The sequence below is a fragment of the Macaca mulatta genome, chromosome 8 (assembly GCF_049350105.2).
Source record: "Macaca mulatta isolate MMU2019108-1 chromosome 8, T2T-MMU8v2.0, whole genome shotgun sequence".
In the NCBI taxonomy this organism is placed as follows: domain Eukaryota; kingdom Metazoa; phylum Chordata; class Mammalia; order Primates; family Cercopithecidae; genus Macaca; species Macaca mulatta.
The window spans coordinates 40,875,231-40,899,906 of record NC_133413.1 but is presented as its reverse complement, the minus strand read 5'-3'; the positions used below and the strand labels follow the sequence as shown (position 1 = coordinate 40,899,906).

The 24,676-nt window shown below is 47.6% G+C and overlaps 1 protein-coding gene across 17 annotated transcripts in view; it reads right to left on the bottom strand.

The window, feature by feature from the left end:
* PLEKHA2 (pleckstrin homology domain containing A2) overlaps positions 1 to 24,676 on the bottom strand; it is a 92,155-nt gene that overhangs the window by 30,981 nt on the left and 36,498 nt on the right. For 8 of the 17 annotated variants that reach the window (XM_077943517.1, XM_077943518.1, XM_077943523.1 and 5 more), the window contains one exon: positions 7,646 to 7,702. In XM_077943517.1, coding sequence (XP_077799643.1) covers positions 7,646 to 7,702 — 57 coding nt within the window. Of the gene's footprint in view, positions 1 to 7,609; positions 7,706 to 13,641; positions 13,760 to 24,676 lie in introns of those variants that run through there. The other 9 variants (XM_077943515.1, XM_077943514.1, XM_077943513.1 and 6 more) reach the window with 4 other exon arrangements.

Genomic DNA, 24,676 nt, shown 5'->3' with positions numbered 1-24,676 from the left:
GAAATAAACGAAACATGAATACGTTTCTTACAATGTTGAAACTTTCTTATTGTGAAATTTCTCATACATGTAGAGTACATTAAACATGTCTACATTTTTTAAAAATCATAATTAAATGAAAACCCTGTACTCATCACCCAGATTAAGAAACAGGCATTATCAGTCCTATTTCTTAGAAGCCCTGTGTGCCCCTCCCTGATAGAATCCCCACGCATCAGAGATAACCATTATCTTGAGGTCTGTTCATCTTTACAAACAGACTTTTGTTTATTATTTATTTCTTTCTTTCTTTAGAGATAGGCTCTCACTCTGTCACACAGGCTGGAGTACAGTGGTGCAATCATAGCTCACTGCAGCCTCTAACTCCTGGGCTCAAGTGATCCTCCAGCCTCCACCTCCTGGCTAGTTTTTTTTTAAATGCCCCTATGCCTCGCTAATTTTTTTAAAAAAAGAAAAATATTTGCAGAAACAGGGTCTTGCTATGTTGCCCAGGCTGGTCTCAAGCTCCTGGGCTCAAGCAATCGTCCCGCCTCAGCCTCCCAAAGTGTTAAGATTACAGGCATGAGCCACTGCGCCCAGCTCCAAAAAGACTTTTAAAAGCCACTAAGTCCTGACGGAAACCTATCCTGGCCTCATTCACACTAGCAAGATTCCCCTCCTCCCCTCCTATTTCATCCGCCAACCCTCTCCCTAAATCATTCTCCAAGCTAACGGCAATATTGCCACAAATGCATGGATTCCAATCAGAACGCTCAGAGAGACGAAGCAGCAGGCTGCACGCTGCACTCAGACACACAGAACAATTGCCTTTGCATCTGCCCTGATGGCCTAACCATGAAAATAAGCACCTTCCAGGTGCCCAGAGAGGGGCTGATGGAATCGGAGAACATGCCTATACATCTCAGGGAAGGGCATGAAATAGAGGAGGTATTTCTACACCTCCTGTTGCTGCACTTCATCTTGCTCTGGCAATCCTACCCCTGGCATGTACACTCCTGAGTATCTGCATATGTGAACTCACATCATTCAGGCTCAAACAAAAGAAAAAAGAAAAGCAACTCACATTCCACCACATGCCCACAAAGATTAGGGACAATCCTTGATGGAGGCTGAGCCTCCCTGGAGGGAGCCTCCACCACTGGGCCTCTAAAGAGACAGTCACCTTCCCATGGGTCCTAGGCCGGGGACTATTCACATGATGTCACAGTCCTCCCCTGGATACCATTCTCTCCATCCCTTTCCAGCCAAGGGTATTCTTCAATGTGTCCTCACCTAGGGGCTCCAGGAGTGGTTCCCACTTTATTTTATTTGTTTGTGGATGTTTTTGGGTTTTCTTTCTTTGAGATAGGAGGCTGGACGATCACTTGAGCCCAGAATGAGACTCTATCTCATTCTGTCACCCAGGCTGGAGTGCAGTGGCGCAATCACAGCTCACTGTAGCCTCGACTGCTCAGGCTCAAGTGATCCTTCCACCTCACCCTCCTGAGAAGCTAGACTACAGGTGTGTGCTACCACACCCAGCTAATTTTTCTATTTTTTTAGAGATGGGGTCTCGCTATGTTGTCAAGGCTGGTCTCAACCTCCTGGCCTTAAGTGATCCTCCTGCCTCAGCCTCACAAAGTTCTGGGATTATAGGCATGAACCACCACAACCAGCTGGCTCCCACTGTAATGGGCAGTGTCATCAGAAGCCAGGTGCTAAAGAAAAAGTCCTGAATTGAAATGAAAGTCTCTTCCTGGCTGACAGCAGTTAGGGTCTAACAATGACTGACTCACCAGTCTGTCTAGGTTCTTACTCTCGGCTCTATGTTCTTGCTATACACCTGCCCAGATTCCTTAACCAAAATTAATATTGCCCCAAATAAATGGGAACTGAGGTAGCATTTTATAAAAGATCAAAAGAAGGTCAGGCAGTGAGAGACAGAGAGTCTCAAATGACAGGTGTTGAAGCTGAATGACCTCCACTTCCTGTTCTATCAAATAAAGGATCATAATGCCATGTTTTCATAGGGTTAACATAAGGGTTAAATATGATAGTGCAGGTAAGACAGCTATTCCTCCACAAAGAATCTGCTCAACTCAGGAGGGATTATTTATAGCTTTTGATACCTCATTTCCTTTAAAGCCTCACTCCACACATCAACACAGGCGGTGTCCCGCCTGGAACTACGGGCAAAACGCTGAGGGCCCATGAGTTTCTCTGGGCTTGCAAAACTGTATGAAACCTGAAAACCTGGCCTCCTACACACAAAGTGAAGATGCTATATCTAGTGTTAATTAATGCCTACATAACATTATATCAACCTCCCTGACAATTATTTAAATGCATACAAGATATTACACAAGTAAACGTCATTCATTTTTCAATGAAACATTAAAAAATTTTTCATTTGAAAATAATTGGTACTGGGCCGGGCACAGTGGCTCACACCTTTAATCCCAGTACTTTGGGAGGTCACAGTGGGTGGATCACTTGAGGTAAGGAGTTCGAGACCAGCCTGATCAACATGGTGAAACCCTGTCTCTACTAAAAATACAAAATTAGCTGGGTGTGGTGGCACATGCCTGTAATATCCCAGCTACTTGGGAGGCTGAGGCAGGAGAATCGCTTGAACCTGGGAGGCGGAGGTTGCAGTGAGCCGAGATCCCACCACTGCACTCCAGCCTGGATGACAGAGTGAGACTCTATCTGAAAAAAAAAAAAAAAAAAAGGATACTTTAGATTTTCTTAGCTCACAAGAATCCTTTTGTGTGTGTGCAAGATGACTGCCCAGAAATTAGAGCCGGTTACAAACTGGATGAGTAACTCAGAGCCAAATCATTCCAAAAGTAAAATGATTAAAATCCTTTCAAATATTTTATATACATACTATGGCCAATTATATTTAATAAGGGATGTGCATTTCAAGATGTGAGGTGGAAGCCATAGAGCCTAAGAAAGACCTAAAAAAATGAAAATTTGAGCAAAGGTAAACCCACTTATCCCAAGTTCGGACACAGAGGATCCAAACTCCTCTGTGTGTCAACTCAAGGGTAAGAGGACGCTGGTGGCTCCTTAACACAATAGCCCAGGCTCCTAGGCATCTTGCTTCCTGGATTTCTGACCCCCAGCCCCCCATTCAATCTGGACCATGGCGTAGGCTTCTGTCTCGCTTACACCTGAGTATTGATCTGTCAGTAATTCATTTTCTTGCTTTGGCCCTCGGCATCCATATTCCCGCAGTCCTCTGGTCTGTAACTCCTAGTTGTTCTGCCCCTGATCTCAGAATAATCCTGATCACAGCAGAACTGTGTTTGGCCATCCCAGCCCTCAGAACCCACCTATCTCATGTCTCCCCTTCTACTTCCAGCTTTATTTATTTATTTATTTGAGAGAGAGTCTTGCTCTGTCGCCCAGGCACTGGAGTACAATGGTGCGATCTCGGCTCACTACAATCTCTGCCCCTCCAGCTTCAAGCGATGCCTCAGCCTCCCAAGCAGCTGGGACTACAGGCACCCACTGCCATACCGGGCTAATTATTTGTATTTTTAGTAGAGATGGGGTTTCGCCATGTTGGCCAGGCTAGTCTGGAACTCCTGACCTTAGGTGATCCACCCACCTCGGTCTCCCAAAGTGCTGGGATTATAGGCATGAGCCACCACGCCTGGCTTTTTTTTTTTTTTTTTAAGAGATGGGGTCTCACTCTGTCTCCAGGCTGGAGTGCAGAGGTACAATCATGGCTTATTCAGCCTCAAACTCCTGGGCTCCAGCGATCCTCCCAACTCAGCCTCCCAAGTAGCTGGGACTATAGGCACTCGCCACTATGCTCAGCTAATTTTTATTTTTTAATTTTTTTTTGTAGAGACTGGGTCTCGCTATGTTGCTGAAACTGGTCTTGAACTCCTGGCCTCCCAGAGTGCTGGGATTACAGGCATGAGCCACTGTGCCCAGTCTACTTCCAGCTTTAGAAGGACGTTGAAAAGCTGGGTACTCCAAGACCCTTTCTGGCTTATTAGGAGAATTGCCTTTTCTCTGAAAAACTCCTATTTGTCACTGACTAGAGAGAGCACCACAGGCGGACAGTTTTCACTGCTTGGATAACAAATGCTCATTTTGACTACAACTGATTCGCCAGCCTGTGCCGTGAGAATGCTACCCATGGGTTTATTATGGGAAATGGAGCCTTCAAAGAGACAGTCTGGCTTCGTGTTTGTTTGTTTTCCTCTGTTTATCCAGTTTTGGTTAGGAAGCATGTGAGAGTGCACGCGTGAGTGCATGCGTGTACAACCATCACTGGCCTCATGTCTAATGGCTTACCAACACATTGCTGAACTAACAGCATCGGTTCTAGTTCTGCCCTGATTGGCTCATTGCAAGGGTAAGACCCTCAATGTCTCTGATCAGCTTCACAATAGGTGAAGCCAGAGTAAAAACACTATTCCCCTTTGCCACAGAGTGGCAAAAGAGGACAATGAAATGATTTCTACCTGTTGTTGAGTCCCACGGAAAGAAAGTCAAGGTGGGGCCAGGCACAGTGGCTCCCACCTATAATCCCAGCACTTTGGGAGGCCGAGGCAGGCAGATCACCTGAGGTCAGGAGTTTAAGACCAGCCTGGTCAACATGGTGAAACCCCATCTCTACTAAAAATACAAAAATTAGCCAGGCATGGTGGCACAAACCTGTAATCCCAGCTACTCGGGAAGCTGAGGCAGGACAATCGCTTGAACCCAGGAGGCAGAGGTTGCAGTGAGGCAAGACTGCACCATTGCACTCCAGCCTGGGCGAGAGAGTGAGACTTTGTCTCAAATTAAAAAAAAAAAAAAGAAAAAAAGGCAAGGAGGAAATCTAACTTATCATGGAGACGTGGTGGCTTCGCCTCCTTTCATGAAGAGGTGTGGCTGCAGGCGGGTGAGGTCACCCGACCATCTGACTCCAGTGAGGCCACCAAGGTGCAGCCATCCACACAGTCGAGGTGGCCACAGCAGAGGCTCTGCACAGCAGTGGTTGCCTGGTGGGTCCTGTGAACACCCCAGCAGCGAGCAGAGGTCAGGGATGTGAGCAGGGAGTGGGCACAGGTCCCCCATAGAGTGACGCAGACAGGGCTGCTCCACAGCTCAACAGACTCTCAGGAACTTGTGCTTATCAGATCAAACACAGACCACAGGAGCTGCAAGCTCGTCAGCGGCCAGGCACGGCTAGGGCCAGCCCCACCCTGTCTGCCCATGGCCGGAAGAGGAGCTGGGGCCCCTCTGGCAGAAGCAGTGGCAGCAAAACAAGGTCTCCTACTCTGCTGCAGCCTCTGCCCTGGTATCTGGGGATGGCCTTGCCCCACGAGGTGGCATCAGGAGCAGGGGAGTAGCAGCCACCTACATGGGATAGGGGTCTCTGGACCAGCTTCAGGAGGTCAATGGGCTCCCTGAAATTATAGGCAAAAGCAGGGTGTGTCCGTACACTTATGCATTTACCTGGAGAAGGCATCCATGAATTTCATCAGCCTTGAAAAAGGATCCATGATCCCCCACAAGTTCTTTCTGAGAGGTGGCTGAAAGCAAGGCCCTGACAACCGGGACACAGCTGGGGGTGGGACAGTGGGGCTGGCTGTGCAGCTGGTGAGGTAGAGGTCAAAGGGCAGCTTTAATTATTTTCTAGTTTGCTAAGAACTGTTTCTGTTGCCATCGATGCTCTGGATGACATCCAATCATCACTTTCATCTCTGTCTCTCCAAAGGACCAGGGCCAGATGCCCTTCCTCATCTTCCCAACACCAGCCCTCAGCAGACAGCAGAGAAGCACACACCCTGAACAGACAGCCCACACACTGCCCTCTGGCCAGGCCACCTGACACGGTGGCAAGTGCTTTCCTCCAGGATGGAATACCTAAGGGTTAACAAGTAATGACTGGAATGCAGAGCTGGAGAGGCCAGCGCCTCCATGGCTAAATGTCACCCTGGGAAAACCCCCTGCTTTCTGGCAGGGAGTCAGGCAGGAGTTAAAGGCTCTGGGCTCTGTGTAACCCGACCCAGTGGCAGCTGTGGGTTTTGCAAAATGCCCATCCAGCCCTGCCTTTCTCGGGAAGGGACTAAACAGCAGGTCACCCTTTCTAAATGAGGCAGCCTCCAAGGCTGAGAACTCTAAAACCCTCATCTGAGCTGCATTTATAAATCATGATTCAGCAGGAGACTGAATTCATTCTTCCTCAACCAAAAAAAAAAAAAAAAAGTCTTCCCAAACCCTCTCACACAGGAGAGGGTTTCAGTTTTCCTTTATTACTGCGAGGTTCTCTGCTCCTCTGCTCTCAATTCTCCATCTTTGACCCTCCTGGAGAAATGACCTCAGGAGCTCTCAGCAAGATAAGGACAAGCCAGGGAGGGCGGGCAGGCCTGGGCCTCTGGCTGCTCTGGCCTGGGGAGACAGCCACATTTCTCACCACAAGGCATGCACAAATTGCGGGCAGCTGTGCTAGCAAGGCTGGACTTGAAAAGGCCCTTCCCCCTTCCCTGAGGTCATTCTCTCCCTCTTTAATCTGCCCTGATGCTGCCCTGCATCTTGTGCCTTTGTACCGAGCTGTGTCTGCCTGACTCTGCCTGCACACCACAGGCACAGGGGCTGGCTGCCCCTCCAGCCAAGGGTGTCCTCTCCTCCAGAGTCCCCCAGTCCCCTTCAGGTTCATCTCCTGACCCGCCAGGGTGCAAGGCTCCCAAAGCTTGTTACAAGATGGAACTAGTAGACCCTTGGCTCAGGGGCCCCCGGGCCCCAAGCCCCTGAGGATGAAAGGGGATGCGCAGGGCAGAAAAGGCTCCCAAGAAGCCTGCAGTGAGGGTGTGTGGGGAGCACAGGACTTCCGAAACCTCAGTGCTGGCGGGGTGCCACCTGGCTCTCCTCACTGTACAAAGAGTTCCTCTTTCTGGGGAGGCTCTAAATCTCCCGGCCTTTTTATCACCGCTGCATCACAGGTCAGCAGTGGTGCCTGCTCCGGGGAGGGGCCACTAAGAGAAGCTGAATTCAACAGTTACATGTGAGCACCGTTAACCAGTCCCCACCCAGCTCTCAGCACAAGAGACGGCCTGCTCCAGCTCCTTCTGTACAAACTGGACTGGGGGTGGCCTGGCAGCCACCTGCCCCAACCCCCAGCAGTTATCTGGCTGCTGAATGTCTTCCTGGCAATCTGAGTAGCTTCTCAGGGCCTTCTTAGCCTTCCCTCCACCGTAATCCTGTCCAGGTGAATAGTAAAATTCCAGTGAAGCCCCAACACTTTCTGTTTGACTGTACTCTTTGAGAGAATCCTTCACAGTTGCTGGATTTTTGGTGATTGTTTTCGTGTTCTCTTTCGTCCCAATTACAAAAAAGGTCATGGGTCATGTCCCACCCCTACCCCAGCTCCTCCACCACATAACACCTCCTGTGCAGGAGCTGGGAGCATTATGGATTGATGTGTTCAAGGAGTAAGAGGCTGTAGGTCCACCCTCCAACAACTTGCTAACTACATACCTCTACAGCCACCCATCAGCAGCTAAGCTTCCACAGGCAGTGTGTGGGGTCAGAGGAGCATTTCAACACCATGCAACGTCCCAAAATACTAATGCCCAAAGGACTGGACACTTCCCCTTGCTTAGAAACCAGATCCACTTACAGAGTATGAATTCCCAGAGTTCCAGGTCAACATTACCTTCGAGATGTAGGTCAGCTGCAAAGCTCCAACAGCTCCTGCCCCCATTGCCAGATTCTGAAAGACACGTAATTTTCATTTTAAGTAAGGCTGTGGAAACAGCACCAACAGACAGAAGACCAAGATTCTAGCTCTGTTTATGCCACTTCCCTGGCAACACTGAGCAAGGTACTCAACCATTCTTTAACTTGCATTCCTCACCTGTGAAACAGTGATGATAATTCCTGGATAATGATTCAGGATTCCTGATGGAAACCTGTGACATTAACATTACCCTCAAGCCTTATCTATTATAAAGAAATACTCTAGTACAGTGGTCAAAGTACGTGCTCAGGTTGGGCACAGTGGTTCATGCCTATAATCCCAGCACTTTGGAAGGCCAAGGTGGGAAGATCACTTGAGGCCAGGAGTTTGAGACCAGCCTGGATAACATATCAAGACCCCATCTCTACAAAAATTTTCAAAATTAGCTGGGTGTGGTGGCTCACACTTGTAGTCCCAGCTCCATGGAAGGCTGAGTTGGGAGGACTGCTGGAGCCCAGAAGATGGAGGCTGCAGTAAGCCATGTTCATGCCACTGCACAACACAGCAAGACCCTATGTCTAAAAAAAAAAAAAAGAAAAGAAAAGCATAAGCTCCACTGTGAACAAGTTCCTTAACCACCAAGCCTCAGCTTTTCCTTCTGTGAAACAGGGATAATAGCACCTACCTCATAAGAAAGCTGTAAAAATGAGTTAATACATTTAAGAAGGCCAGGCACGGTGGCTCACGTCTGTAATCCCAGCACTTTGGGAGGCTGAGGTGGGAGTATCACCTCAAGTCAGGAGTTTGAGAGCAGCCTGGACAGCATGGCAAAACCCCATTTCTGCTAAACATATAAAGTTGGGCTTGGTGGCTCGCACTTGTAGTCCCACCTACTGGGGAAGCTGAGGCAGAAGAATTGCTTGAACCTAGGAGGTGGAGGTTGCAGTGAGCCAAGATCTCACCACTGCACTCCAGCCTGGATGAAAGAGTGAGACTCCATCCCCCCAAAATAAAAAAATAAATAAATACATTTAAGAGCACTTGGAATTGTCCCTGTATGTAGAAGGCTCTCAGCAAATGTGAGCTGTTATAGTTTTTGCGTGTGCCCTGAGATCTCACTGACTCTGTCCTGTTTTATGCCAGTTCAACTTTTTTTATAATACATAGGATACAAACTCACACAATATAGAAATAAAAAATACATATATCTGTTCAGCCCACCTGATAGGGCTGTTATGAGTAGCAAAAGAAAGGTGTCTGTACAGTATAAAACATGAAGTGAATGCACTATTACGACAGCAGGAGACTCACGGGCACCAGGTCTGACAATGTTCTCTACCCTGGCACACCATCTTTGACTTTCTATCGTCCCCATTGGCAGGGATGAAGTAGCGAAAACCCAGGGCAGTCCCATGCCAGAGTCACGGTCAAGGTCAGAAATCACAGCTGTGGGGCTTCGAATGCAGACCATTCCCCTATCAATCTGAGACTCCGTGCATAGCTCCTGCTGACCTCTTAAATTGTTGCCAAGAAAAACCTCTGATGTCTCCATTATCTGGGGTCCTCTCAAAGCAATAAAAGAAGGTGAATCTTGGATAAAGGGAATTTAATAAATTTACCTAAGAATTATCAGTTAAATGACCTATCTGGAGACAGCCTTAAGAAGCGTCTCAGGTGGACCAGGCGTGGTGGCTCACACCTGTAATCTCAGCGCTTTGGGAGGCTGGGGCGGGAGGACTGCTTGAGACCAGGAGTTTGAGACCACCCTGGCCAACATAGTGAAACCCTGTCTCTATAAAAACATTACATATTTTTTTTTCTTCTTCTTTTCTGTAAATGTCTCCTCAGGTGGTAGGTAAGAGTCCTTCTAACCCCAGCTATCTAAATTAACGTATGTCGTTTGAAGCAAATTCAAGCAAGAAAATGGACGGGGATAATACCACAAAAAAAGTATTCTCGGAACCCGAGAATCTTAGAGTGGGGGACCTAGAAAAGACTAAAAGACTCTGCACTCCATGTTCTTCCCTTTGCCAATGAGGCACTAAGCTAAGAGCTGCCTCTCACAGCCAGATTGCCATGTCAACTGTGGACAGTCTGATTTACACTTCTATATTTTTTTCAACAACATAGTGACTGCTTTTCGTTTTGTTTTTTTTCAGGAAACCTCTATTGGGTAAGGAGAGATAGGCCTTGTAGCCCTTAAATCAGAGTCCACATAGGAGCCCCAGCTCCCAAAAGGCAGTGAGAACCGCTCTGGGCAAAGACGCCACACTGCCCAAGGTCAGACTTACGGAGGGAGACCAACGGGCTCCAGGGACACAAGAACCACGGGACTCTGCTGGGGACTAAGGGTCCACACCCTGACCCCATTTTGCAGTTTACGAAAGTGGCTTGTGAGTGAGGGGATTTGTCCAAGGTCACCTAATTGGTGGCAAAGCCTAAACCAAAGCTGACTTTCGATGCAGTGCCCTGGAAGTGGCATGGGGTAATTTTAAAAGCTTGAGCTGTTGGAATTCTAACTGTGATATTAATGCTCTGTAACCATAGGCAAGTCTCTTTACCCATACAACGGAGATGCTAAACCCTGTTTCATAGGGTGATGGGGAGAATTCCATGGAAAGACACGAGAGGGCCCACCCCTTCCTATTGGAGTCCCGATCCCCCTCCCACAGCACTGATTACAAGATGCAAATGCCAAGTCTCAGGGCCGCTGTTGCACAACACACTCTCCTCACCCCAAACCACAGCCCAGCGGCCTCAGGAGTCCTAGCCTGAATTATGAGTGATGAAGTAGGATTTGGGGAACCATTCAGACGCTAACCCACATGGAACGACAACTATGAGCTGATCAGGTTTCAACTACTTCATCTCCTCTACCCCTCGGGGGCTGCTCCACCCTCTGTCCCGGCCTCCCTGGCAGCTCTCCCTATTCAGAGAGAAAGAAGCCGCAGCTGCTCTCCAGGCCCAGGGACCCCAGGGGGAAGGGCAGGGGTCCTCACCCCTTCACCCACACCCCACCCACAGTCTGCTCCTGGGCTCAACTGTACGTCCTCTACACCAGGAGAAGCCAGGAAAATCTGACGCATGTCTGATGCTGCCTCCCTCCCACCTTCCTCCCCATCCAGGGGAAATGGGAGACATGGGAGAAAACAGCCCCAGGATCCTTGAAGCTTGATCCAAAGTGACACTCAGTGTCCACTCCAGTGACTGGACATAGATGAACGGTGACAGCTGACTGCCAGGGTGACACATCAGCAGCCCCAGGAAGGTGCTTTCTAATCAAGGAAGACAGAGTGGGGATGCCTGAGCTGAGGGCCTGGGCAGCCAGGTGTCAGGGTAGGAAGGCCAAGAAACAGCACCTAGGGAGGGGCAGGGGATCAGAGCTGGGGAGGGGAGTCCACTCAAGCTGTCCCCCATCTTCCCTGGCCATAGTTCAGACTCCTCTAGGAAAAGGATAAACTCAAGACTCACCTCCCCGAAGCCTGAACTGACTCCAGCCTGCCCTGACCTCCCCTCTCTCTGGATTTAGGCACACAAATCCTTCTCCAACTTTCATGCACACCAGAATTTCCTGGAGAGCTTGTTTTCAACACCCCAAGAATGGCCAGGTGCAATGGCGCACACCTGTAATCCCAACACTTGGGGAGGCTGAGGTGGGAGGATCACTTGAGGCTAAGGGTTCGAGACCAGCCTGGGCAACATAGCAAGACTCTGTCTCTACAAAAAGTAAAATAAAGAAATTAGCCGGCTGCGGTGAGCTATGATCGTGTCACTGCGCTCCAGCCTGAGTAACACAGCAAGGTCCTGACTCTATTTATTAAAAAGAAAACAGAGATTTTTAAAAAAAAAAAAAAAAACCCATGCTCAAGCTTCCCCCACAGAACACTGAATGAGAATTAAATGGAATGTGGTCGGAACATGGACATTTTAAAAATGCTCCCACGTGATCCCTAAACAGGCCCAAGTTTAAGAACAGCCGGTCAACAGGACAAAATCTAGCCGTGGACTCTGTATTTGGAGTATGCTTTTCTGAGAGTTTAGGTCTCTTCCTACTGGACAGAAGCACACGAAGGTCATGAGTAGAATCTTACTGCTTTACAGAGGGAACGCCTTAATTTTTAAATGAAAACATATTTGCACGGTGGTGAAGTTCCCAACCAGTCCATACAAGCCCACCGAGTTCATCAGGTATTGGAAGACCAATGCAGCTCTGCCCACCACTGGCAAATAGCGTTTCCTTGTGACATCTCCCAGGTTCCAATTTGGGGGTCACTTCAGTTTGCAGTTCCCACGACCTAGGCAAGGCCTCTGTGGGACAGGAATCAGGATCAGGTAGAAGAGGCAGGAAAGGACTGAACCCCAATGAAAAGGGGGTCAAAAATGTAGGGGCAGAGTTGAAGAATAGGTCATAGCGAGAGGGACAGGAAGCATCGAGATGAAGGCATCTGAGCAGATACAAAGTGCAGCCAGTGGGTGGGGGGAATGAAGTTCTGGAGGGCTGCTTATGTGAATCACCTCGGGAGATATCTTTATTTATTTATTTTGAGATGACTCCGTTGCCCAGGTTGGATATGCAGTGGCATGATCTCAGCTCACTGCAACCTCCACCTCCCAGGTTCAAGCAACTCTTGTGCCTCAGTCTCCCAAGTAGCTGGGATTACAGGCATGCACCAAACACGCCCGGCTAATTTACGTATTTTTAGTAGAGACGGGGTTTCACCATATTGGCCAGGCTGATCTCGAACTCCTGACATCAGGTGATCCACCCGCCTTGGCCTCCCAAAGTACTGGGATTACAGGCATGAGTCACCATGTCTCCTGGCTACCTTGGGAGATTTCTAAACAAACTAAGACCCATGCTTCATCCTCAGGGTTTGAACTGGTCTGGGATAGGGCCCAGGCACCTGCCTGTTTCCAGAGCTCCCAAGGGATTCCATGTGCCTCCAGGTTGGAGGTCATGGCTGCAGGCACCAGCTGGTCCTGCTAACTCTGGCCCAGAGACACAGCAGCTGGTAAGAGAAAAGGCCACGCCAGCCAGTAGCCCACAGAGTTACCGTGGCTGCTGCACCAGCAGCCAACAGAGAGGAGGGAGTAAAGGTAGGAGACAGAGAGGAAGAGGGAATGGAGATTCCCATGCTGTGCCGTGCCGTGTCTGGCTGGCAGTGATCCCACATGAGGATGTCTACCAGTCAGGAGTGGTCTGTACACTTGTTGGACTTCTAAATTTTGAGAAACCACATAGGGCACAGGGCAGGTTCCTGTTAAAAGACAGGTGGTTTTAGGCTGGGCGCGGTGGCTCACGCCTGTAATCCCAGCACTTTTTGGGAGGCTGAGGCAGGGGGATCACCCGAAGTCAGGAATTCAAGACCAGCCTGGCCAACATGGTGAAACCCCATCTCTACTAAAAGTATAAAAAATTAGCCGGGCATAGTGGCATGTGCTTGTAATCCCAGCCACTTGGGAGGCTGAGGCACGAAAACTGATTGAGACCAGGAGGCGAAGGTTGCAATGAGCCGAGATCATGCCACTGCACTCCAGCCCGGCCGGCAGAGCCAGACTCCTTATCTCAAAAATAGCCAGACTATTTATCTCAAAAATAAATAAATAAATAAATAAATAAATGTGGTTTTATGAAGACAATGCCAGTACCTTCCTTTTTGCTCAAGAGTTCTTCTGCCACTAAGGTCCTTGAAGGAGCCAGCTCCCTAGGAGGGGAAAATATATGGCTTATTCTTCTCCGTCACCAAGGAAGCAGCTGAGGTGTCCATACAGGGATGTGGCACACCTCCCACGTTAATCCTTTTTCTAGCAACAGCAGTATTTCTTGTTGAAGGAGAAATTTTTACCCATGTGACTTCTACTCCCTTCCCCCTCTTCCAGTGAGAGTCACAAAGAACACAGAAATGACCAGAAGACCCAACTATTGATCCATAAACTCACAGCATGTCAGCACTCAAAGGTTCTGTGCATACCTCTTCATTCACCACACATGAGTCCTCTAAGGCTCAACTGGGGGAAGTGACTTCCTTAGGGAGCCAAATGAAGACACAGCTCAAACTCCTAACATCAATCTGGTGCTTTGGCAAAGAAACAGCCTGAGAAAGAAAGAAGGAAACTGACATATATTTAGAAATTATGATGTGCCAGGCATGCTGCTAGGCATCTTCACATGTGGTCACCTAATCCTAACAATCCCATTTCACAGATGAAGAAACTAAGCATGAGGTTGCTGAAGGAACCTGCCCTAGGTCACACAGGCAGCAAGCAGGGGAGCCAGTATTCAAGCACAACCCTTTCTGATTCCCAAATCCCATGCACTTTCCTTTGGGCCCTGCCATCTCCCATGAGACATTATCTAAGAGCTGATTATCAACGAAAGGTAAATACAAGAGCAGGACCAGCAGGGTTACACCAAAAGAGGCCCAGTGTCATTGCCCAAGCTGGGCAGGGCAGAAACTTGTCCAACTGGCTCTTGGGTGCCAAACTCCAATAGACCAGGGATTCAGAGCAGGAAGGGGGAAGGAAGGAGAGATGCTGGTGCCATCTGACCTTCCCTTACAGGCCCCTGGAGCGTCCAGCAGACAGTAAAAAGCAGCTAGCAGGAGAAGGAGGGAGGGGACGTCCCTGGTAATCCCAGAGCTAGAGCATGAGCTGACATGGCTGTTTGTGAGCTAAAATCATAGCTCAGCCACCAAAAGCCACGGCCATCTAGACTCACAGAAAAGAATGTGCCTACAGAGGGGGTATAGCTTGGGGTAGACATTTGAATGTAGGAGAACGGTGTGACAGGATTGGGAAGGAGGAGCATAGCTGTCGCTGCCCCACATTCCAAAGCCCTCACCCTGATATGAGCAACCAAAGCAGGGGAGCCAAGCGAATCCCAGGCATCAGGTGACCTGGGCCGTGGCTCTGCCTGCTGCTCTGATGCCAAACACCTCTCCTCCTCTCTGCCCTGTAGGTCCACTGGCTGATGCTAACACAGAGACACACGGCATGCTGATAGCTACTCTCTCCATTCTCCAGTTCAAACTGTGTATTTAATCTTTCCCTTCAGGAGAAGTCGATTCTATACCATCCTCTGCTGCGTGGGCTTAATGTTTTCATTCTATTACTTGGATGTCGATTTCTTGTTGACAGACACCGGTATCAGCTTTAGACAGGATAAATTTCATTGTGTGTTAAGTCTCTCAGCCACACCCCCCGTTCCCTTTATTTCCGTCTTCCAACTCTGGTGACAGAGACTTAAAGACCAGGTCAGGCCGGACGCGGTGATTCATGCCTGCAATCTCAACACTTTGGGAGGCCAAGGCGGGTGGATCACTTGAGGTCAGGAGTTTGAGACCAACCTGGCCAACACGGTGAAACCCTGTATCTACTAAAAATACAAAAATTAGCCGGGTGTGGTGGTGCACACCTGTAATCCCAATTACCCAGGAGGCTGAGGTAAGAGGATCGCTTGAACTCGGGAGGCGGAAGTTGCAGTGAGCCAAGATCGCACCATTGCACTCCTGCCTGGGTGACAGAGTGAGTGGGACTCCATCTCAAAAAGGAAAAAAAAAAAAAAAGACCAGGTCAGAGGCCTGGACTTCAGATAATCTCCTGGGCGCATCTGGGTCTCAACTCTGACTGCTGGCCACTTAAATGGTTCTAAAGCCGTAAACTCAATAAGCCAACTCCATCAGCCCTTTCTTCAATCCAGCCTCAAACTCAATGTCATTTCCCCACCACCTTCTAATCGGTTTCCCTCTCCCCTCCCCAATCTCTGTCAGTAATCCCACCTCCTCTCCCCAGTCAACCAGATACTAAACTTTCAAACATTCTTCCCCCATGTGGCCTCTAAACCTGCCCCCCACCCAACTCCATGCCCACCACCTCAGGCGTATCAGGAAGCTCCGTGACAAATCCCCAGCTGTCATCTCCAGCTCCAGCTCTCCCCACCTCGCCATCCATCCCGATGTCCTGGCCAGAACAAACTTTCTTAACAGATAACATCTGTAGCACTTTAAAACTCATCAAAGCATTTTCACATACATTATTTACTCTTCATAACAACAATGTCACAGGTGGAGATCACTGATATCATTACCATATATTGTGGATGATGACAGGAGGCTCAAAAAATGGATGTTTCCTTAATGAATATATTCATCATGTTGCCCTGTGCTCAATTGATATAACTAATAAAACTGGTCTCTGAAGCAAAATCTAATATGAACCCCTCTCCCAAACATGCAATAACCTCCTTTGCCTTAGAGACACAATTTAGATAATAAATTAATAAAATGACTTTTTTTTCAGACAGGATCTTGCTCTGTAATTCAGGCTGGAGTACTCCATCCTGATCACAGCCTGTAACTCCTGAGCTCAAGTGATCCTCCCACCTCAGCCTCCCAAGTACCTGGGACTACAGGCATACACCACCACGATTGATATTTTATTTTATTTTATTTTATTTTATTTTAGAGATGGGGTCTTCCTACATTGCCCAGGCTGGTCTCAAATTCCTGACCTCAAGTGATCCTCCCACCTCAGCCTCCCAAAGGGCTGGGATTACAGACATGAGCCACCATGTCTGGCCATACCATTCTTTGGTACATAACTAGATGTATAAATATAGAAAGAGATGTATATAATAAATATATTGAACAAATGCTGAAGGTTAAAATGTAAAGCAAAATCTAACAACAACATACCAAAGAGAAGTTTTGAGAAAACTGAGAATAGTCATTACTATGGTTTTGCAATAGTTATTTAACCTCTGCTAAGTTTCATAGCTTCTATCTGTTTAGCTGCTTGGACTTTACTACTGCGTAGTGCTAACTCTTAACACAATTCTTTCAATGTGCTGCTTAGTTTTTGTTGGTTTGTTTGTTTGCTTTTTGAGATGGAGTCTCGCTCTTGTTACCCAGGCTGGAGTGCAGTGGCACGATCTCAGCTCACTGTAACCTCTGCCTCCCCGGTTCAAGCGATTCTCCTGCCTCAGTCTCCTGAGTAGCTTGCCACCATGCCCTGCTAATTTTTGTACTTTTAGTAGAGACAGGGTTTTGCCATGTTGACCAGGCTGGTCTCGAACTCCTGACCTCGGGTGATCCGCCTGCCTTGGCCTCCCAGAGTGCTGGGATTATAGGTGTGAGCCACCGCGCCTGGCTTATTTTTAATTTTTTAAAATTTAGACAAACTACATCCTGTTATAAAGACACAAAGTATTTTAAAAACACGATGGCTACAGAAAACACATAAAGCAAAATTGCACTTTTTTGTTTTACATTAAGCTCTCAAAAAGCCCACATATAATTTTAATTCTAAACATGTTTTGACCAGGCCCAGTCAAATCCAGCAGTGAGCTATGATTGCACCACTACACTCCAGTCTCGGAGACGGAGTAAGAACCCTGTCTCTTTAAAAAAAAAAAAAAAAAAAAAGTACTCTTTAATAATAATTTTACCCTTAGCAAAATTTGCATTTGGTAAAAGTACAGATTTGTCACTTATAATCTTCTTTTGAGGTTTTTTTTTTAACCAAAGGATTCTACGTTCTTACTCTAACACACTATAGACAAAAGCACATCAGCAATTCTACTGACTTCTGGAAATCACATGTCTATGTGGGTAGTTAAGATACCAGTCACACAAAATCCATGAATTTAAGACACTTTGCCCAAACAATTGCTGAAGATCTGAAAGTTATCATGATCTTAAGAGATAGTCTCATGGGCAGAGATTATCTCCAGACAGACACAAGAAACTGTCAAGACTGGCTGCCCCCCTGCCGAGAGGACAGAAGTGGGAGGGAGAAATTTGTCAGTAACTCTGCATTCCTACAGTTCAAATTTTGCACCACGTGCATCTGTTCCCCAATTTTTAAAGAACGTTATTTCCTGGTTCTTGGCATTCTGACAGGTTGAAGCATACAATGCAAAAATTATTCCTGGCTTTCGGCCAAAATTTGCTTAGGAAAGTTTCACATATATTTTTTAAAAGCGCCAATTTTCATGTAGCCTTTAAGACAACAGTATTGTCCATTACACATTATGTGTTATTATAAACTCCTCCCATACCTTTGTATGCTTTCTACTAAAATGCACCAAATATCCATCTTGTTACCAACACTGCTAACACTCTTCACCCCATCAATGGAAAGGACTGCTTTCAGTTTATTTTAAAAAATTAAATAAAAGCAAAGGGCTTTCATCGGCATCCCAGGGTTACCAAGAGCAATACAGTCTTTTTGGTTATTTGATGATCCATGAGTCGTATTGTGGCCTTTGGAAAGTAAAAGCATCTACGTATTTTTTGGAAAAAGCGGAAAAAACACATTTGACAGAGTAAATTTGACAAGACCAGCAATCTAGTGCAATATTGTTTTTCGCGCTTCTGTTTACTCTTTGTTCAGGGCCATATAATTTAGTCTTGCAATTACTTAGCCAAATGGACATTAGAAAGCGGGGGGACTATAAGCAATACTCTGCAACTAAAACATAGTTACTCTGCAGATTGTTGTACTAGAGTAGGGTGGCCCTAAGGAATTTCATCTCCTCTGTCATGACGGGAACCAATGTGAAATTCAAATACAAGTGCTAGTGTCATAATATTGTAGTAATATTTAAGGAAAATCAAGCCAGCATTTGTTTCTGTTTAAGAATTATCTGATTGCATGCAAGATGAAGAAGTTCTAGAGTGGGGAGACTGGCTGTGTAACGTCATGCCTACAGTCAACAATATGGTATCACGCATTTAAACTTTTGTTAAAAGGGTAGATCTCATGCTGAATATCCTTACTATAATTTAAAAAAATGTTTGCTTGATATGTCAACATATTGATTTTTAAATGCATTAGCCAAATTAGTGTCCATAATCAATAATACTGAGACTTTCCATTTAGATGGGTCCTTTTTAGCTAATGGGTTTTTGTTCTATATCAGTTTAGAGTCACCACTGCCTGTATGAGAAGCCTTGATTCGTTACTTAATCACACTGATTCTAAATTCTGCCAGACATTCAAGGATGCACCTGGCCCTGTGTGTTCTGATCCCCAACACGCCCCTACCATATGCCCATCTAGCAGACATTGCCACTGGCCTCCCAAATTCCCTCCATCTCTTTTTGCCATTTGGCTGTGCCTTCCATGGCCTGCATCCACAGCTCTGCTTCAGAGAACTGCCTCTGGGCTGCTGGAAGCCGTTCTGCCCACATGTGCAGAGCTGGAGCCAGTTACTGCCCGGTGCAGGCACACGAAAGCCCAGCTCCCTGAGACAAAACTGAGGAATGACTCACCCCAGCGCTCCTGCAGGCCCACAGTGAAACCATCCCTTGCTCAGACTTCCACCCGAGTTCACACCCTCCACCTGAGCTGGCCTCCTCCCTTCCCTGTCCTCCTTCCCCAGCTCTCTTCATAGTCCCCGCGGGAACATTTCCTCAATAAAGAACTTCCTGACAGATCTTGTCTCAGCGCCTGACTCCTAGTCTCAGGGTCTTCTTCTGGGGACGCTGACGACCTTAAATGCCCCTCCAACCAAGCGAGCTCACCTCTGCCCCACAATGACTGCTGTTTCCCCAACTTAGAACACCCTCCTTCTCTTCATCTCTGTTTGGGGCAGAGTGGGTATAACAATCAAAGGACATCCTGGAAATGAAAACCGGGCCGGGCATAGTGGCTCACACCTGTAACCCAGCACTTTGGATGCCAAGGTGGGTGGATTACCTGACGTCAGGAGTTCGAGACCAGCCTAGCCAACGTAGTGACACCCCATCTCTAATAAAATACAAAAACTAGCTGGGCATGGTGGCGCAGGCCCTGTAAACCCAGCTACTCGGGAGGCTGAGGCATGAGAATTTCTTGCAGCTGGGAGGCGGAGGTTGCAGTGAGCTGAGATCATGCCACTGCACTGGATCCTCAGCAACAGAGTGAGACTCTGTCTTTAAAAAATAAATAAAAATTTTAAAAAGTAAGTGAAAACCCACAAAATACTCTGCAAACATGAATAATGTATAGCAAAAATGAACCTCACACACTCTTCAACATCTGGATCTAGTGACACCTTCTCTACAAAGGGAGCCCCCAGCTCTCCCCACCCCAATTGTCTATTTCCCCGAAGACAATATAAACTCTATGAAGGCAAAGACTGTCCTGTTCACTGATGTAGCCACAGTATTTAGATCAGCATCTGGCACATTGAATAAATTTAGTAAATATGTGTTAATAATGCTGTTGAACTCCAGGATCTCCTTCTATTCTCAGGAAATGAAGGGATAAAAGGCACATTAAGGATCCCCTAGAGGCTGGGCACAGTAGCTCATGCCTGTAATCCCAGCACTTTGGGAGGCCAAGGCGGTGGGATCATTCAAGGTCAGGAGTTCGAGACCAGCCTGACCAACATGGTGAAACCCCATCTCTACTAAAAATATAAAAATTAGCCAGGTGTGGTGGTGAAAGGACCACCTAGAGTGCCCATACTCCACAGGATAAATGACTTGCCTAGGATGTAAATCAACTTAGTGGCAGAGCCATGATTGCAACCTTGATCTCTTATCTCCCCAGCCCGAGAACTTTCCATATGACACGCCACCTCTTTCCCTTATGGGTGGCAGCAAAGGAAAATGGCAACCCCTTCTCCTTCAACCTAAATATTGGCATCCGGGCATTGGCACTGGCACTTAATGATATGCTACCCTGTTACATGATATGCCAGGATTATTAGCACCACAGTTTTGTGTGTGTTGTTTTCCTCTCCCCAACTAACCCTGAAGCTTCCTGGTGGCAAAAGCCTCATTGAATTCATTTTCCACATCATCTACAGGACCTTGCACAGGGCTGAGCACAGAGGTCAGTGGGAGGAGGGAGGCAGACAAAGGGGAGGTTGCACGCTCGAGTCGATGGATCTGGCTCCAATGCTGCATTTACCACCTGCACAACCATGAGCAGAGTGACAACGGACCCTAGGCCCCAGGATTATGGAGAGGTTCGATGGGGTAACACATGTAAAAGCATTTCACACCACAGCTCGTACATGGCAACCACTTAGTAAGTATAAGCTGCAGTAAGTAATAACAGCAGTAGCAACAGCAGTAGCAGCAGCAGTAACAGATTCAGGCTCAGTGAACACCACCTACCAGGTGGCTTCAACACACAAAGACAGGAGACCTGGGTCCGAAAATCTTCTGCTTATTACTACCTATTAAATAATTAAGAAAACATAGCAGGGATCTCCTTTTCCCTATCAAATAAAGATGTTCAACGACCACACACAGTTGTCAATGCCTCTCTTCATAGGAATGGACCAAAATCCCCAGGATGTCCCTCTCTGCAGAGCTTCCATTCCATTTTGGCCCTGTCCCCAACCCCAGGAAAGCAATGTTGGGCACTCCACATTCCCCAACGACCTGACTTCTGGCCACTTCCTTCCCTGGCCCTCTTTAGTTTGTTCATTCATTCATTTAATGAATACATATTCATCAAATCCTGGACACTATGATCAAAAACTAAGCCACACGAGTACCCTACCTTCTAGGACTTCCCAGCCCCGAGAGTCCTCAGGTTTCTCTTTCTTAACCAGTAACTACCTTTGCAGGCTCTCCATCCTCCCAGTCACCCTTGTGCTTGTCTCATTATCAGCAATAATGGCAGGGGTACTACAGTTAGACTGTTAGGGTTAGAGTCCCAGCTGTGCTACTTTTTTATTATGTAACCACGGGCAAATTCTTCCCCTGTCAGCCTCACCCACCTCATCTTCAGAATGAGGGCAATAATAACTACCAATTAAACTTGTTGTCAGAATGAAATAAAAACCCAATGAAGTGTGCTTGGCACACAGTAATAAATGCTCACTAATACCATTTTATAACTTATCTGAAACATCCACGCTTAAACGTGGAGTGGCTGTTTGGCCGTTCACACAACAAAGAACTAACCCAACCACTGAAGAAGTAAAATGTCCTGAATTATTTCTGTATCACAGCAAGACTCCTTTTTCAAGAATATGTCAAGCCAGGTGAGCTCTACTGCTTCCTGGGAAAACATAAAGAATCCTCGGCAGTGGGCCACTAGTGAGTTCTGCCTGGTCATTCAAACTCAAAGACGGTTCTGCCACAAAACACCCTGAGAGCTCAACTGGCAGGAAAGAGTAAGAGCCTGCCCTGGGCCGGGGGAACCTGCTGCAGAGGCTGACCCCAGACAGCCTAGAAAGCAGCCTGAGGCACAGCGTCTAGGCTTAGCACAGGTTCTGGGCCCCAGTAACAAATCAGAGTGAGGGGAATCCTGACAACTGTCAATTTTCGAGTTCCAAGATGGTGCCACTGTGGTCCTGGGTGATCTGCCACTGACAGCACAACTCTCAGTCTGTGATCCAGGGTATGAAGAAAGATCCAACTCTTCAGGGAGCAGCTGGCAACAGCCAGATAGGATTCCCCAAGCAAGTCAATTTGGGTAAAGCACAGCCCTAGTGGGGAAGCATGGCGTGAAGCAGGTAAATCAAAACAAAAATCCATTCGAATGACTTGCGCTAACACAGCAGGTGAGTGGGAGGAAGTACACAAAGGAGAATGCAGAGAGAATGTGAAGACCCATAAGTCACTCAGGGTTCATCTCTGGTGTGCCCAACGCCAAGTCTACTGGCAACAAAGACTTAACTCTGGCCAAAGCAGGAGCATCGCTTGAAACCAAGAGTTCAGGCCAGGCGTGGTGGCTCATGCCTGTAATCCCAGCACTCTGGGAGGATGAGGCAGGTGGATCACCTGAGGTCAGGAGTTTGAGACCAGCCTGACCAATATGATGAAACCCCATCTCTACTAAAAATACAAAAATTAGTTGGGCGTAGCAGCGAGCGCCTGCAATCCCAGCTACTCAAGAGGCTGAGACAGGAGAATCACTTGAACTCGGGAGGCAGAGGTTGCAGTGAGCTGAGATCGTACCATTGCACTCCAGCGTGGGCAACAAGAGCAAAACTGTATTTCAAAAAAAAAAAAAATACAAAAATTGGCCAGGCATGGTGGCACGTGCCTGTGATTCCAGCTACTCAGGAGGAACCCGGAGATGGAGGTTGCAGTGAGCCCAGATTGCACCACTGCACTCCAGACTGAGTGACAAAAGCGAAACTCTGTCTCAAAAGAAAAGAAAAAAAAAAAAGAAACCAGGAGTTCGAGACCAGCCTGGTCAATAAAGTGAGACCCTCCATCTGTACAAAAAATAAAAATAATTAGCCCAGTGTGGTGGCGCCCATCTGCAGTCCCAGCTACGTGGGAGGCTGAGGTGGGAGGATCACTTGAGCCCAGGAGTTTGAGCTATGATTGCATCACTGCACTCCAGCCTGGGCAACAGAGTAAGATCTCAAATTGAAAAAAAAACAAAAAAAGCTAGGCGTAGTGGCTCACGCCTGTAATCTCAGCACTTTGGGAGGTCAAAGCAGGCAGATCACTTGAGGTCAGGCGTTCAAGACCAGCCTGGCCAACACAGTAAAACCCTGTCTCTACTAAAAATAACAAAATGGCTCACTTTGGAAGGCTGAGGAAGGCAGATCACGAGGTCAGGAGATGGAGACCATCCTGGCTAACACAGTGAAACCCCATCTCTACTAAAAAAGTACAAAAAATTAGCCGGGCATGGTGGCGGGCGCCTGTAGTCCCAGCTACTTGGGAGGCTGAGGCAGAAGAATGGCGCGAACTTGGGAGGCGGAGCTTGCAGTGAGCCGAGATAGCACCACTGCACTCCAGCCTGGGCAACAAAGCGAGACTCTGTCTCAAAAAATAAATAAATAAATAAATAAGTACCAAAAATTAGTCGGGCATGGTGGTACGTGCCAGTAATCCCAGCTACTAAGGAGGCTGAGGCAGGAGAATCACTTGAATCCGGGAGGTAGAGGTTTCAGTGAGCCGAGATAGTGCCACTGCACTCCAGCCTGGGTGACAGAACAAGACTCTGTCTCAAAGAAAAGAAAAAAAAAAAGAGCAAAGGAAGGGAAAATGGTATCGCAGGGTCTGAAGGCAAACCAGGCCCATTGCATGACAAACAGCAGCATTCCAGGCTGAGTTGAAGGTGTCACAGTGTGCCGAGGAAGGGTTCATTCTGAATAGTAGGCACTTCAAATGAAAGTAAGCAACAGGTTTCTCAGGGCTGCAGGGTGCCACACAGGGCTCAGTTCTACTCAGGGTTAATCCTTCCTGGAGAAGGCAATTAGCAGCAGCTTACTTTCTGAGTATGTTTTCCGCATCGATACTGTTTTTCTCTTGGCCATCAAATCTTGAAGACAAATGCCCAAAACCACTAGATGATTAGTCCCTGGATAGTGGCCTAGAGAGTCACATAACTCGTTTTCTACATGGCATCTTAAAGCATAACTCCACCCCAGGGACATTCAGAATTTCCTCTTCCCAAACCTCAGAACTAGAGCCAAATTCCAGACCCCACACCCTTCTTCATCCCAACACAGCCATGACCTGTGACCTTGCTGTTCAGAGGCCATGTCAGCGTTTGCAGGTTCATTCTACCAAATCACTCAAGGGTAGGGGAAGGAAAGAGCTAACAGCACTCAGGGCCAGAATAAGAAAAGCCTTGAGATCCCAAATCAGGGTGAAGCAACTTGTTCCCAGAGCAGTGGTGACTCCAGGAACTCCCAGACATAGCAGTCAAAGGTAGGTGGCCTCCATCTTTGTGCCTGACCTCCACAAGATGCTCAGCAAGTCACCTAATTCTGACCATGTTCCTGCCTACATCCAGTGCAGTGTCTGAGGCTCTCTTCTCACCTAGACCACGAGTAAACAAAACTGGGTGACCGCCAAAGGCACCTCCAATCCAGGATTCTAGGACTTCCTGAGTCAGGAGACCAAAGAAATCCAACATGTGTCCAGCTCAGGGAACCAGGTCACATTCTCTGCTGGGGTGGGGCCCCCAGACTGGAAGAGCAGGAGCAGCCAGAGGCCACAGCCCTGGAGAGAAGTGACAGAAAGCAAGCCATGCCTTGGAGCCTGGATCCAGGACTTGGATCTCACTGGCAGATCCTGGCTGGTGTGAGAGCAG